Here is a 12,791-nt window from a genome sequence, read left to right on the forward strand (position 1 = left end):
ATTTCAAGAGCATGATATACTTTGTACTGCACATCTCAAAGTTCCCATTAATACGGGGGAGACCCAGCAAGACTTGGTTATGTTGGTGCATGTTACCCCATGAATTCTGATCCTTTTAGTAAGTGTAGAACATAAGCAGAAAATGGGGAACTAAAAGAAAGGGGAAAAGGAAAAGGAAGGAAGGAGGCAGAAAATAATCTAAATGACACTTGATGATTAGTGCCAAAAGGTAAGTAGGTCAAAAAAAATAACTAATATGTAAATAATTAGAAATTACCTTGCAGTTATAAATATTGTTGCTACAAAACACTAGATATTAACTTCTTTTTAATCACTTAGACTTCCTTTAAAATTAGCTTACCAGAATCATAGCTTGGAGGCTTCATATCTCCCTGATTCAATTCTGTCCCATATTTCAACTTGTGGTATTTGGCTCTAACAAAGAAATGAGAAAATACAAACCATCTTAAAACATATTTAAATGAACTTTTAGATATGTAATAGGAGTAGTCATCAGTATGCAGTAGTCCTGGCTAACTCTCAAAGGCTCATAGCCTTCCAGGGTGTCAAAGTCATAATACAAAAGTGCTTGCCTTTATCATTTCATTGTTATATCACCAAGTGCTATTTTAACAAATAAAGGACTAACACTGGGAAACCACAAATCTTCCTTCTGTAGTTACTAATGAACATACTGACATTCTAGTTTTTGTTGTATTTAAATTTTCTTGATGACTGCTAGAGTATAATTCTATTATTGAAAGCAGTAGACAAAGTCTGTATTGTGAAATAAGCTTGTAAAAGACTAATCTTTCACAAAATTGAGTTTTAAAAAAATTATCTGTAATACTGTGCCTTGTCAGGCAATCGTGACTTGCCAAATATGCATTACATTGAGCAATCCAAAGGAAGGAGGAGCAACCAGCCTAAATCATCAATGTTGAATAAGATATTCCAACAGGAATGAATAATTTTTTTAATAGTGAAAGTATCCTTTGCCTTTTCAGGAAGAATTCAGAAAGAACTGTGAACAGGAATTCTTGTCTATCTTTTAAAAACTATCCAAATGTTATTTCTGGTTAATCTGACTTAACCATCCCAGATTTAACCATCTGAGACCAGAAAAATAATCCAGATAAGGAAAAAAAATTTAAGGTTAACTGAAAATGGCCATACTTACTTAATGTATCTGTATATTTTGACTTGTTTCCCTAAATATTTAGGTCATTTACAATAAATATTCAACACAATGAGATTGGGATAATTACAACAATAATAATTTGAAAACCTAAGTAATAAAGAAGTAATGAAAGGATAACAAGGCTGAATTTGAAAGGTTTTTTTTTTTTTGTTAAAAACTAATTGAGCACTTACTATACAGTTTTTATATTTCAAGAAAAGTATTAAAAAAATGAAAATTATTTGCTCAACTGTGTGAAGTACAAGAACTCTTCATATTATTGTGTATAATTATTTTGCAGTTAAAACAGTAAAGTCAACATTTTATATAGAAGGGAATCTTAAGAAAACCTATAAAAACTATAGACAGCTGATGTTCTATTTCTTAAGGTAGGTGGTGAGTACATTAGTATTTTTTATATTAGTCTTTATGTTCTGAATATAGATAAAATGTTTTGTAGTAATATGTACCCATTAAAAAGAAAAAAAATTGTCTGCTAATATGGACTGATCTCTAAGCTTAAGCAAAAAAACAAGGTACAAAATACTATGTACATTTGTGTTTTATATGTGATATATATATATTTATATATTTATATATATGTAAATACTATGTACATTTGTGTTTTATATGTGAGATATATATCTATATATATCACATATATGAGATTATATATCTCATATGCATAATGAACATTTCTGGAAGGATCCATGATACATAAGACATCAGTTGAAGAGATTTCCTTTGGGAAGGGAAATCAGTGAACCGATGCAGAAGGGAGACTATTTTGTGTTATCTGGCTAATTAACCATATGTATTTCTTTATTTTTAGTAAACATTTCGTTCCAAATTACCTAGAACTTCTTTTTTTTCTATTCTCAATGCTTCTCTTAATCACAAAAATTTTATCACCAGGCTAAACATTTCCCGGTCTATTTCAATTTGTAATAATGCTGATTAGTAGAGGGTAAGATTTATATCTATTAATTAGACCTACAGTTACCAGAAAGTAAACAAGGTTCTTACTGTAATTGTTGATGTTCAGATTTTTCAGAAACATACTTCGTCTACCATAAGACAAAGTAACAATACCTCCCAGAAGTCAAAACAACAATTGAAAGTAACTGGCCAGGGGAAAGAATAGAAGTACCAATAAAATTTTATAAAGTTAATTTATATATTTTTGTGTGTGTATATACATATATATATGTATATGTGTGTGTGTGTGTGTGTGTGTATAAAGAAAAACATTTTCAAAAACAAAATACTGCATTATAGTGCATTCTAGTGGTCTTAGGAAAAACTGCAACCAAGAAACAAAAAAGGGAATAGAAAATATTTTATATAATATATGTAACAAAAATAATAAAATGCTATGAACTAACATTTCATGATAACTTAGACAAAAAAATTAGACAAAGACAAAAATAAGTAAAGAACTGCTCTGTTTGCAACCTGCGTTGCCTTAAATCTGTCCCCTTGCTGAATTGTTAAATTCACAAAAAAATAATTTACAGAAACTTGCTGAACTTAGTAACATCCCCTTTGAAGTCAATATGCTAAAATACTTTCTTACTCATATTGTTTCCCATTATTTTAATACTTCATCTCACTATGTTACCAATCTTCTTGTTCTCTAATCTTTTTCTATCTAAATCTGACTGTAAGTTAAAAGCAGAGCTCATGTCTAAGAACTGTATATTTGATACATAGCTAGACCTCCTAATTGGCTTCTACTGGATAAAAAAGCATAAAATTATATAATTATATTAAAGAAGTCCCATTACAGTTTTGTTTTAAAGTCTATTATTAGATATAACATGCTAAGAATATAACATGGCATCTCAATTACATTTTAAAAATGGATGTTAAAAATAATTTGATTAAACCAGTTATTGAATTCTTATGACAGGTACTCTATAGAAATAACCTCCAGCTTGTAGTCAGTCATAAAGGGGAAGGCAAGGAGATGCCTAAGAGACAGAAATGTAAATAACTATAGCACACTGTGGGGTAAGAGTTATATTACTTGTTACAGGAATTCAGATAAAAGATTATCTAATTTTGTCAAAGGTGGTGTCAAGGAGGCCTACCAAAAAGAAGGGAACACATGAGATTTTACCTAAACTCAAAACACCAGTAGTTTCCCAGTCAGGTGAATGGAATTATGTAGAGGGCATTCTTTTCAGAAGGAACATCTTAAATGTCCTCAAAGTGTCAAAACAAACAAACAAAAAAATACAAAGTGGGTCAAAAAACAGCTAACAGTGTGTGCATGAGTTCGCATGTGTATGTATAAGACCAGAAAGGGGCCTCGATGTAAAAGATTTTACAAAGAACTATGAAATTAGCCAGATATTTTTGAACAGGTATATAATATCTGTGTGTTAGAAAATGAGTCCAATGGATGTGGAAGATGAATTAGAATATGGAAATATTAGAAATAAGGAGGACAGTAGTGCAGATAAAAGAAATGAGGAAAAATGGAAGAAATGTTTCAGAATTATATTTTATGTAAAATTTGAAGTTCTTCACTATTGAAGTTACTGAAGTTACCTTAGACTGTGTATTCTTGGAAAATTGTTTACCTGTAAATTTGCTCATTTTGTAAATTTTATCACACTTAACTAAGTAGACTGCTTTCATAAGTCCATTGCTAGGTGAGTAAGCAATCCTGCTGTAATGTTAAAGGTTCAGTTTTATTTAATTTTAGATCTTCTTAAGTAGGACTATTTAGAAAACCTATAACACAGCAATTCAAACCATGATCCCCACTAAGGTGTTTATAGATTAAATGACAAGATGTGTAGAATTTGCTCTAAAATAGATCAAGATAAAGTAAGACTGACAAAAACGTTAATGTTTATGGCTTGGCGGTGTACATAAAAGATATTAGTCTCTCTACATTTATGCTTCAATTTTTTTTTAATTGGCTTAAGGCTTATGGCATTAAAAAATAATTTCAGAATCAAGAGAAAAAATATTTTACAGTTCCAAAGTTTTTAAAAATTACTTGCATTAAGGCATTAGAAAAAAAATTTCAAAGTAAAAAGACAAATGTTTAAGAGCACTAATCTACAAAGAAATGCTTTTTTAAAATTCCTTAATTTACTACAATTCAACAGTGCCATTACATCAGGAATAATCTCAAATCATTCCATAAGCTTCAAAAGATAAAAATAATCAGAGATTCTTTTCCAAGAGAATCCCATTAGTGTAAAAAAAAAAAATCTTCCCTAGGAGCAGCCAGTTCTTTATCTCTTCTGTTCCCCAAAGTCAAGCTACTGGAAAAATAAGCGACTTTTATCTGTCTCCACTTTATCTATCCTTCTCACTTCTCAATTCCATGATCTGGTTTATGTTCCTACTACCTCACTAAAGCTGTTCTGGCAAGGATACCAATAAGCTCCTAACTGGCAAATCCAAATGACTATTTCAGCATACAATTTATTTGGAGTTTGTCTGGCACCTGCGATTGTCAAACTCCCACCTTCTTTAGCTTGCTTCCAATATACTGCTCTCTCTTTCCTTTTCCAACCACTGTTTTGTTGGCTCTTCTTCCTCTGCCTTTTCTTCCAAATAATTCCATTTCCTACGGCTCCTGTGGTTCTCTTCTCTTCCCACAATACTTGTTCTGCTTATCTCAACTATTTCTATAACTTTACTCACAATATTGATGATTCCCAAGTACACATCTCTAGTTATGTGTTGTCTACCACATCTACTTTTCGACCCTTAATTCTTATCCTTAATTCATTTGTTAATTTCCAAAACTCACACTTCAAACCAGAAACCTAGGAATCATTCTTGAATTATCTTTCTTCCTCATTCCCTATGCCCAATTATCTTCCAAACTGTATGAATTCTTTCTACTTAAAATGTTCCATGACTGATGTCTCCCCCAGTCCAGCAGCTACTATGTTATCATTCCTCATCCTAGACTATTACGATCTTCTTGCTTGTATTAACAGACCATTCCAGTCCATCCTCCACACTGAGATCTGTATGATCTTTCTAAAATCTACTTCACACTATTCCATGCTTAAAACCTTTCAAATGCATGACGACTAAATACAATAAGTATTCCTAGACTAGGACCTGGACCAGGGGGAAAAAAAACTCAAGATCATTACTGGGACATTTGGTGGGGAAAAAAATGCTATAAAGATCATCATTAGAACATATGAATACGGGCTATGTTAGATAATGGAACTATAGCAACATTAAATTTCCTTAATTCGACAATGAGCTATAATTATACAAGGCAATGTCCTTGATCTTAGAATATATACACAGAAGAATTTAGGGGAGAAGGAACATAATGTCTACAACTAAGGAGCAAATGATTCAGGAAAAAACAATATGTTATAGTGTGCATGATAAAAGTAAAACCCCATCAACTAGTAAATTGGGTAAATGGTATACAGTTCTTGCAACTTTTTATTAGTTTGAGATTATTTCAAAATAAGTTTTGAAAATGTTCAATGTTCCCTATCATGTGTAAGATTAAAGTTTCAATTCCTAAATTAAAGGTTCCATGATCTGGCTCTTGCCCATATCTACCATTTTCGTTTACCAAATCACAACAAATGTCCTACCTTCCATACACAGTAATTACAAATTTCTGAGACACCCAACTACTTTATTCCATGTCAAACATATCTTCTCTACTTGCAGAACCTTACCTATCTGGCAAACACATTATTTTTTTATGTTGATGTTCAAGTCTCACCTCCTTTAATTACACTCTTTTCTACTTTCATCTTCCAGACAGAAATAACCACTCCCTTCTTTGTGACCCCATAGTACCCTGTACAGACTTCTCCCAAAGCACCTATCAGACTGCACTGCAACTCTGTGGTTCCTAAGTCTGCTTCCAGTTACTCTAGGCCCTTAAAGACAAGAACTATGACTATGTTTATACTCAGCTCCAACACAGTGCTGAAGTTGGATTCATAGATTAGTGAATATGTTAAATGAGAAGGGACACACACATACATACACACAAACACACTACATTCTTGGTTACTGTAGGATTTGTATATTTCAATTCTGTCATAGGAGATAGGATGATGTACTGGTAAAGAGTACAGGCTTCAGGAGCAGACAGATCTGAGGGATCTGAATCACGGCAACTCTAGTTACTTAGTTTTTAAGCCTCAGAGCCTAGTATATAGTAGTTAATAGTTGCCATTTTAATGTTAACACTCTCTTCTTATGCCTATAACTCAGAGAGCTTAAAATGTCAAATATTCCCAAGTTACTACTTTTAAAAGTGTAGTTAATTTTGTTTTCCCCACCTCCCCAATGCAGTTTTCAATCAACTTCTTAAGGAAAAGGACTGCCTGTTTTTCACTAAGACGTCAATCCACTTTCAATCTCTTGTGCCATTTAAAGACCCCACATGAAGGTAAACGCAATTTCCAACAGTTTTGTCTATTTCTTGATAATCATAAATATCATCTGTTACTTTATAGTAGTTTTGCAAATAGCTCATTCATCAACTTCAAAATACTAAGAAAAGCATGTGATCATCAAAACTAAAACAAAATTGAGAACTTCAGTATCACCTATCAAGTACTCAAAACAAAGAATTTTCACACTGCTGACAAGAAAATCCACAGACCATCCATTAAAGCAAATAAACTTAATTCATATGAAAACTTTCAAAACTCTCATCTATGACCGATTATCCTTTACTTATGACCCAAGTTTAGTTACTTGAGTATCTCGGACACGAGCAAAATAGAAAGGTAAAATTTGCTTCTGAAAGGATATGAAGCTGATAGCAAAGAAACAAAACACCAAAAAAAGTCTATAAAAAGATAGTCTGCCAGAACAATTTTTTTCCAAAGAAAATACATCAAATGAATAATACTGGATGATAGGAAAAGGGTTGTAAGCATTATAGAAATTTCTTTTACAACCAAAAAACTATTTTACTTCCATAAAGAAATGAATATTAATAGTTCAAGATGCATGTGTTTCTTAAGAAAGGGCAAGGTAGGGAAAAATACTGCTAAAATTTTTTAATCACATGAATCAGTTTATTGGTCATTATTATTAAAAATTAATAAATTAAATTAACATATTACAGAAGCTATTTCCTGAATTCAGAAGTATAAAGTATTAAAATTGGGGATTTGTTTTAGGAATGACAGAAACATTATTCTAAAATTTAAGAGAACACTATTTTCCACCATACTGAATTACCTTTCCTGTTTAAGAGCATACTCCAACATTTTGATCCTCCTCACAAGATCCTTCTTCAAATTTTCTTGACCTTTCCTTTCCCCCTGAAGGAAGGCAATCTGGGCCTGAGGAGGGAAAAGAAAGACAAAACTCAGTTTAGACCAAATAAAATTTTTTAAAAACTCAACTGAAGAAAGAACCTTTGGAAGGCAGGACTAAATGCAAAATTTTTTCTTTATGTATCTGTCACAAAGTAAGTAAGTACAGAGAAGGCATTGACTGCATTAAAAAAAAAAAAAAAAAGAAAGGCTTTTTTTTTAAAGGACATCTGTATGCATTTTACTTCTGACTAGGGAGGTTACAAGGTATAGTCCATATCATCTAAGAGTCTATAATCTAAAACAATCTATAATCTAAATGCAGACATATGCAAAGTATACAGTATGAGTATATTCAAGTGTTTGTTCCCAAGGCATTGAGGGGTTTTCTCTTTTATACAGAGTGAAGATGAGGAAAGAAGGAAAAGTGAAATCATGAGTTCTTATGATACACTTGCAAATAAGAGTTCTCAGAGCTTCACCATACATTTAAATTTGTGGTGGATTCCTTGTTGGAAGACTTTATCCTGGACCTCCTCTACAAACAATAAATAGCTGCTTTACTTCCACCTCCCCTCCTGGAGATTTAATATGCAGGAAAAAATAAAGTGAAAGTTGGAAAAAGGAAAATTAAACATAATGGTCCTCTGTTGTTTGCTGGCTCCTCCAAAGAATTACCAAGGGGGAAAAAAACCTACATTTTAACATGAAACACTGTGAAACGCTTGTCTTCAGTAAAACAGGGGGCTAGGAATGAGCTAGGAATGAGCTGCTCTCCAGAATAATTAAAAAGTTACTTGTTAAAGTAACTCCTAACACTACTAAGAGCAGTGTAGGAGGCCTAGTTAAGGGCCATCAAAAATAACTATATTTCACTATTCCCATATGTTTTCCTCTCCCATTTTTATTATATTAACCTAGACAACAATGTTATTTACATTTCTACAGTGCTTTCCATTTAAGTAAGCAAAAACTTACATTTAATGGTGATCTTACCACATCCTTAAGGAATTGTAGAGATTGTCCAACTAAAGTTTAGGGAGCGAGCCATTAAACTTACTTCTACTTAGTTTGAATGATACTAATTTCTATTGATTTGGTACCAAAATGAACATAAAATCCAACTCACTGAGCTTCTTATAACTTTCAAGATGTAGGTGGTGGTGTTTCTGTTCTCATTTCAATGAGCTTTTAAAATTTTAATTGCAATTAAAAGGATTATCTTATTGAAATAATTTAAAATAGTCTAAAAATAATTCAATTGTATACACAAAAAATATCAAATACCTATACTTAATGATCATAAAAACTTACTGAAATTACATATTCTGCAATGAGATCATTTTATATAAGCATAATAATAATACAATACATGCATTTAAAGCTGACGAAAATGAAAGTCTTGTCAAAAACATGTGACAGCCCAACTTGTTTGGCCAAACCATGCTCTGGCATAGAATTCTATACACTCTTCAAAATGGCTTTAATAAAAACAATCATCTAATCAATATAAGCATATAATCAAAGTAATAATAAAATTACTTATCATTTCCTTCCTCTCCATATCTTTTGGCTACTTTCCTATTTCTACCACCATCACTGGTCCCAGATGATTCTGAAACTTCAGCCTATATACTCAAATATAGTCAGCTTTAAATGCATGTATTGTGACTCATTCCCCAAGACACCAGCTATCTCCTTATGCTCCCAGTACACTTGCTTTCCTATCTTCCTATCAATTCACATATTGGATAACTAAATACTTAATAAAAACACAATGCCCAAAATTGTTAAAGAGAAAGATTACAAAGATGAAGGTGCCCAGAAAAGGCAAGCAAAAAGGAGTAATATCTGTGATATTCCTTGCTGATCATAGAACACCACTGTGATACTTCGGCCAAAGATGCATAACCTAAAATCTATCACAAGGAAACATCGAGCAAATTCAAATTTTACATTAACTTTCTTGTAATCTTCAAAAGTATCAGGTAATAAAAGTCAAAGAAAGACTGTTTCAGATTGAAGGATACTAAAAAGACATGAATAATGTATGATTCTGGGCTGAATCTGGCTATAAAAGGACTTTATTGGGACAACTGGCAAAACATGAATGGGGTCTGAAGATTAGATGGTAGTAATATATTAGTGTTAGTTTCCTGTTTTTGATGGCCTTATGTGGTTACATAGGACAGTACTTGTTTTAGGAAATAAACCCTAGCGTAGTTGGTAGGAGACAACAGGCCATCAGGTTGGCTGGCAACTTGCCCTCAAATGGTTTAGGAAAAAAGATTCTTTGTGCTGCTTTTGAAACTCTTCTGTCAATATACAATTTTTTAAAAATTTGAAACAAACACTATGCCAACTTCTTTAATGTGATAAGATACAAACAATATAATTGAAAACCAGCATTTTACATAATGAAGAGACCCTAGAAGTGCTGACAATCAGAAAAAAAAACAAGAATGTTTATTTTTACACCACAAATATTTAACATTGTTCTGGAGGTGGTGGCCGATATCATTAGTTACGAAAAAAACAAGTTTAAAAATAGAAAAGAGGAAATAAAATTACTATTTGCAAATGACAGGAGTGGATACTTGGAAAGTCCAAGAAAACAACCTATAAACTATTATAAAAAATAAAGGAGTTTTAGTAAAGTAGCTGCATATAAAATAATAAATTGAAATGCACGGGCATCTATAAAAGCAACCAGTTGGATAATATAATGAAAGAAAACGCTCCCATTTATAACAAAAATGATTAGAATAAACCTTATAAGAAAAATATAAAAGCTAAATGGCACTAAGGAGCATAAAAATTGACTGGAACAAATGAGAAGCAAAACGATGTTCTTAAAAAGAATACGCATTACATGTGATTTCATTTCTCCCTAAATTAATCTTTAACATTATGCAAGCCAATTAAAATACCAACAGGGTGTTTTTGAAAAGCTTCATACACGATGATGATTCTAAAGTACATATAAAAAATTAAATAAGCAAGAATAAACAAATTACTTAAAAGCTCTAAAATATTTTAAAACTTATTATGATTCTATAGTCACTTAAAAAGTGGCACCGATGCTTGAACAGATAGAGATGTGGTAAAGACAATCCAGAAACAAACCCAAATACATAGAGAATTTAGTAAAAGCTAAAGATGACACTGCATGCATATCACAGGGGACAATGTCAATTATTCAATAAATGTTGATAGGCAGCCATCTGAAAAATATTTCTTGCATCAAAACAAATGCCAAATAGATCAGAAAACTGTAAAGGAACCCCAATGCATTCAAAGAAAAGGTAGAGTTTGTTTTTGTTTTAATAACCTCAGGGTTAAGAATGCCTTTCTAGACAACCCAAAACCATAAAAGACTAATAAATTTCACCTCAAAAAATAAAATACTTACGTATGTCAATAAAAAGGTTGCTGAAAAACTATCATGAGAAATAAGAGAATTCTTTTTTAATGAATATCAATAGGAAAACGGATATATCACAAATCACAAGAGTTTTCTTAATACATTAAGAGCACCTACAAATCAATAAAAGATAATGAACAAAGGACATATTATAGAAGGAAATACAAAAAGATCAAACATATTAAAAAGATGTTCAATGTCACATGTAAGAGAAATGCCAATTAAAAGTAAAATCAGATTTCTCCTCCATCAGGTCAATAAAGTTCAATAATTTAATAATACAATATGGTGAGGAAAAAGTGTATTTTGGCTGTGGTGATATAAATCGGTTGTATCACTATATTGGATAATTTGGCAACATCTATCAACTTTGTAAATGCATAACTCTTTACGCAACAATTCTAATTCTAGATTGTTATCCTTCAAACGTATTTACATGTGTAAAATGATATATCAAAAAAATACAGACAAGAATATATGTACAATTCAAATGACCATATATAAGGAAATGGTTAAATCATGAATACAACTGGAAGAAAATAGGTCCTGAACTAAGATTATAAAAATAAAGGAAGAGTTAATGTGTTAATTTTTTCCCCTCTGGAAAAATCTACTCAGAAAGTTAGAAACAAAAGGTCTTAAAACACATATCCTTACAAAAGAAAGCTAATTCCTTCCGTAAAAACAACATGAATCTAAAATGTGATAATTAGTATAAATCCTTTACCCTTTCAAAATAAATATTAAATATCAAGTAAAGATTCTTCTAATCTGGCAGGATAGTATTGTCTGAACTGGATGATTTAATTGAAAGGGCAGGGGGAAGGAGAGAGACAGAAGGGAGGATTAAAGGAAGAACGGGAAGGAAGGAAGGAAGGAAGAAGGAAAGCGGGATATGGCTATACAAAGGATTACTATGCAGTTGTTACAGATGTGCAGCTGTAAAATACTGATATAGAATGATATACAAGACAGATTAAATAAAAAAATAACAAAAAAGTTAAGACCCAAATACTGTATGTAGTTTGAAACCATTTGGTTTTCTTAAAAAAGAAAAGGTAAATATATCATTATGCTTCTACATGTAGATAATATCTCTGGAACGATTCACAAGTAGGTAGTAACTGTGAACTTCTCTAAAGAAAGTAACTGAGTGGCTAGGAGAGAGAAGGATAGGTAGGAGTTGAACCTACATTTAAGTGTATACATTCCCTCCCCACTTATACCTTTTGAATGCTGTACCACAAGTATGTTACTATGCATAAAGTCTCTTAATCGAAAAATTTTAAGGCTATTACAGCCAAACAAAATTCGTTCACCAGCTTTGGTTCCACAAGCCACCAGTTTATAGATTGTTTTAGATATTTTGATTCAAATTCATTATTATTACAAAGGAGAAAAAAGAAGCACTAAGAGATTAAACGTTTTGTATTCTAAAGGGGAATAGCATTCTTACAAATGAATGTGACAGTCCAAGACCATGAATGAATCGGCACTTAAAAAACTCAAGGCGCACACCCAACGTGGTGGGGGTATTAGCAACAAGGATATAACAAAGAATGTATGGTCTAAAAGCCCCTTAAAATTTCTTCCTGGACATCTACAAGGGATGTAGGGAGATAGTATATCACACTACAACATAATTCCTTCTGAAATAAGAGACACGGACCTCTAGTTAGAGAGTAAGTATATTCCTAGTCTCCAACATTGTCCAATAATACGGAATAGCGATGAATCCAGCTATTTACTTTTTTACTTTATAGGAACACTTCTCCATGTACCATTAAGCTGCAATTTGAATACTTTTTTAGAAATCTTGTCTCTGCCTGCACTAATTGTCACTTCGACATTCTCTCATACAGTAAACTCTGCTGAACTTTTCAGATTTCCAGGAAAA

The 12,791-nt window shown here is 31.9% G+C and overlaps 1 protein-coding gene across 2 annotated transcripts in view; it reads right to left on the reverse strand.

Moving 5' to 3' along the window:
- Positions 1 to 12,791, reverse strand: part of STRN (striatin) — a 76,861-nt gene that overhangs the window by 43,702 nt on the left and 20,368 nt on the right. The window contains exons 2-3 of one of the 2 annotated variants that reach the window (XM_006910386.3): positions 7,394 to 7,497; positions 362 to 435 (exon numbers count right to left, since the gene is read on the reverse strand). In XM_006910386.3, coding sequence (XP_006910448.1) covers positions 362 to 435; positions 7,394 to 7,422 — 103 coding nt within the window. In that variant the 5' untranslated portion in view covers positions 7,423 to 7,497. The remainder of the gene's footprint in view (positions 1 to 361; positions 436 to 7,393; positions 7,498 to 12,791) is intronic. The other variant, XM_025045686.1, reaches the window with a different exon arrangement.

Source organism: Pteropus alecto, unplaced genomic scaffold (assembly GCF_000325575.1).
Source record: "Pteropus alecto unplaced genomic scaffold, ASM32557v1 scaffold61, whole genome shotgun sequence".
Classification (NCBI taxonomy): Eukaryota; Metazoa; Chordata; class Mammalia; order Chiroptera; family Pteropodidae; genus Pteropus; species Pteropus alecto.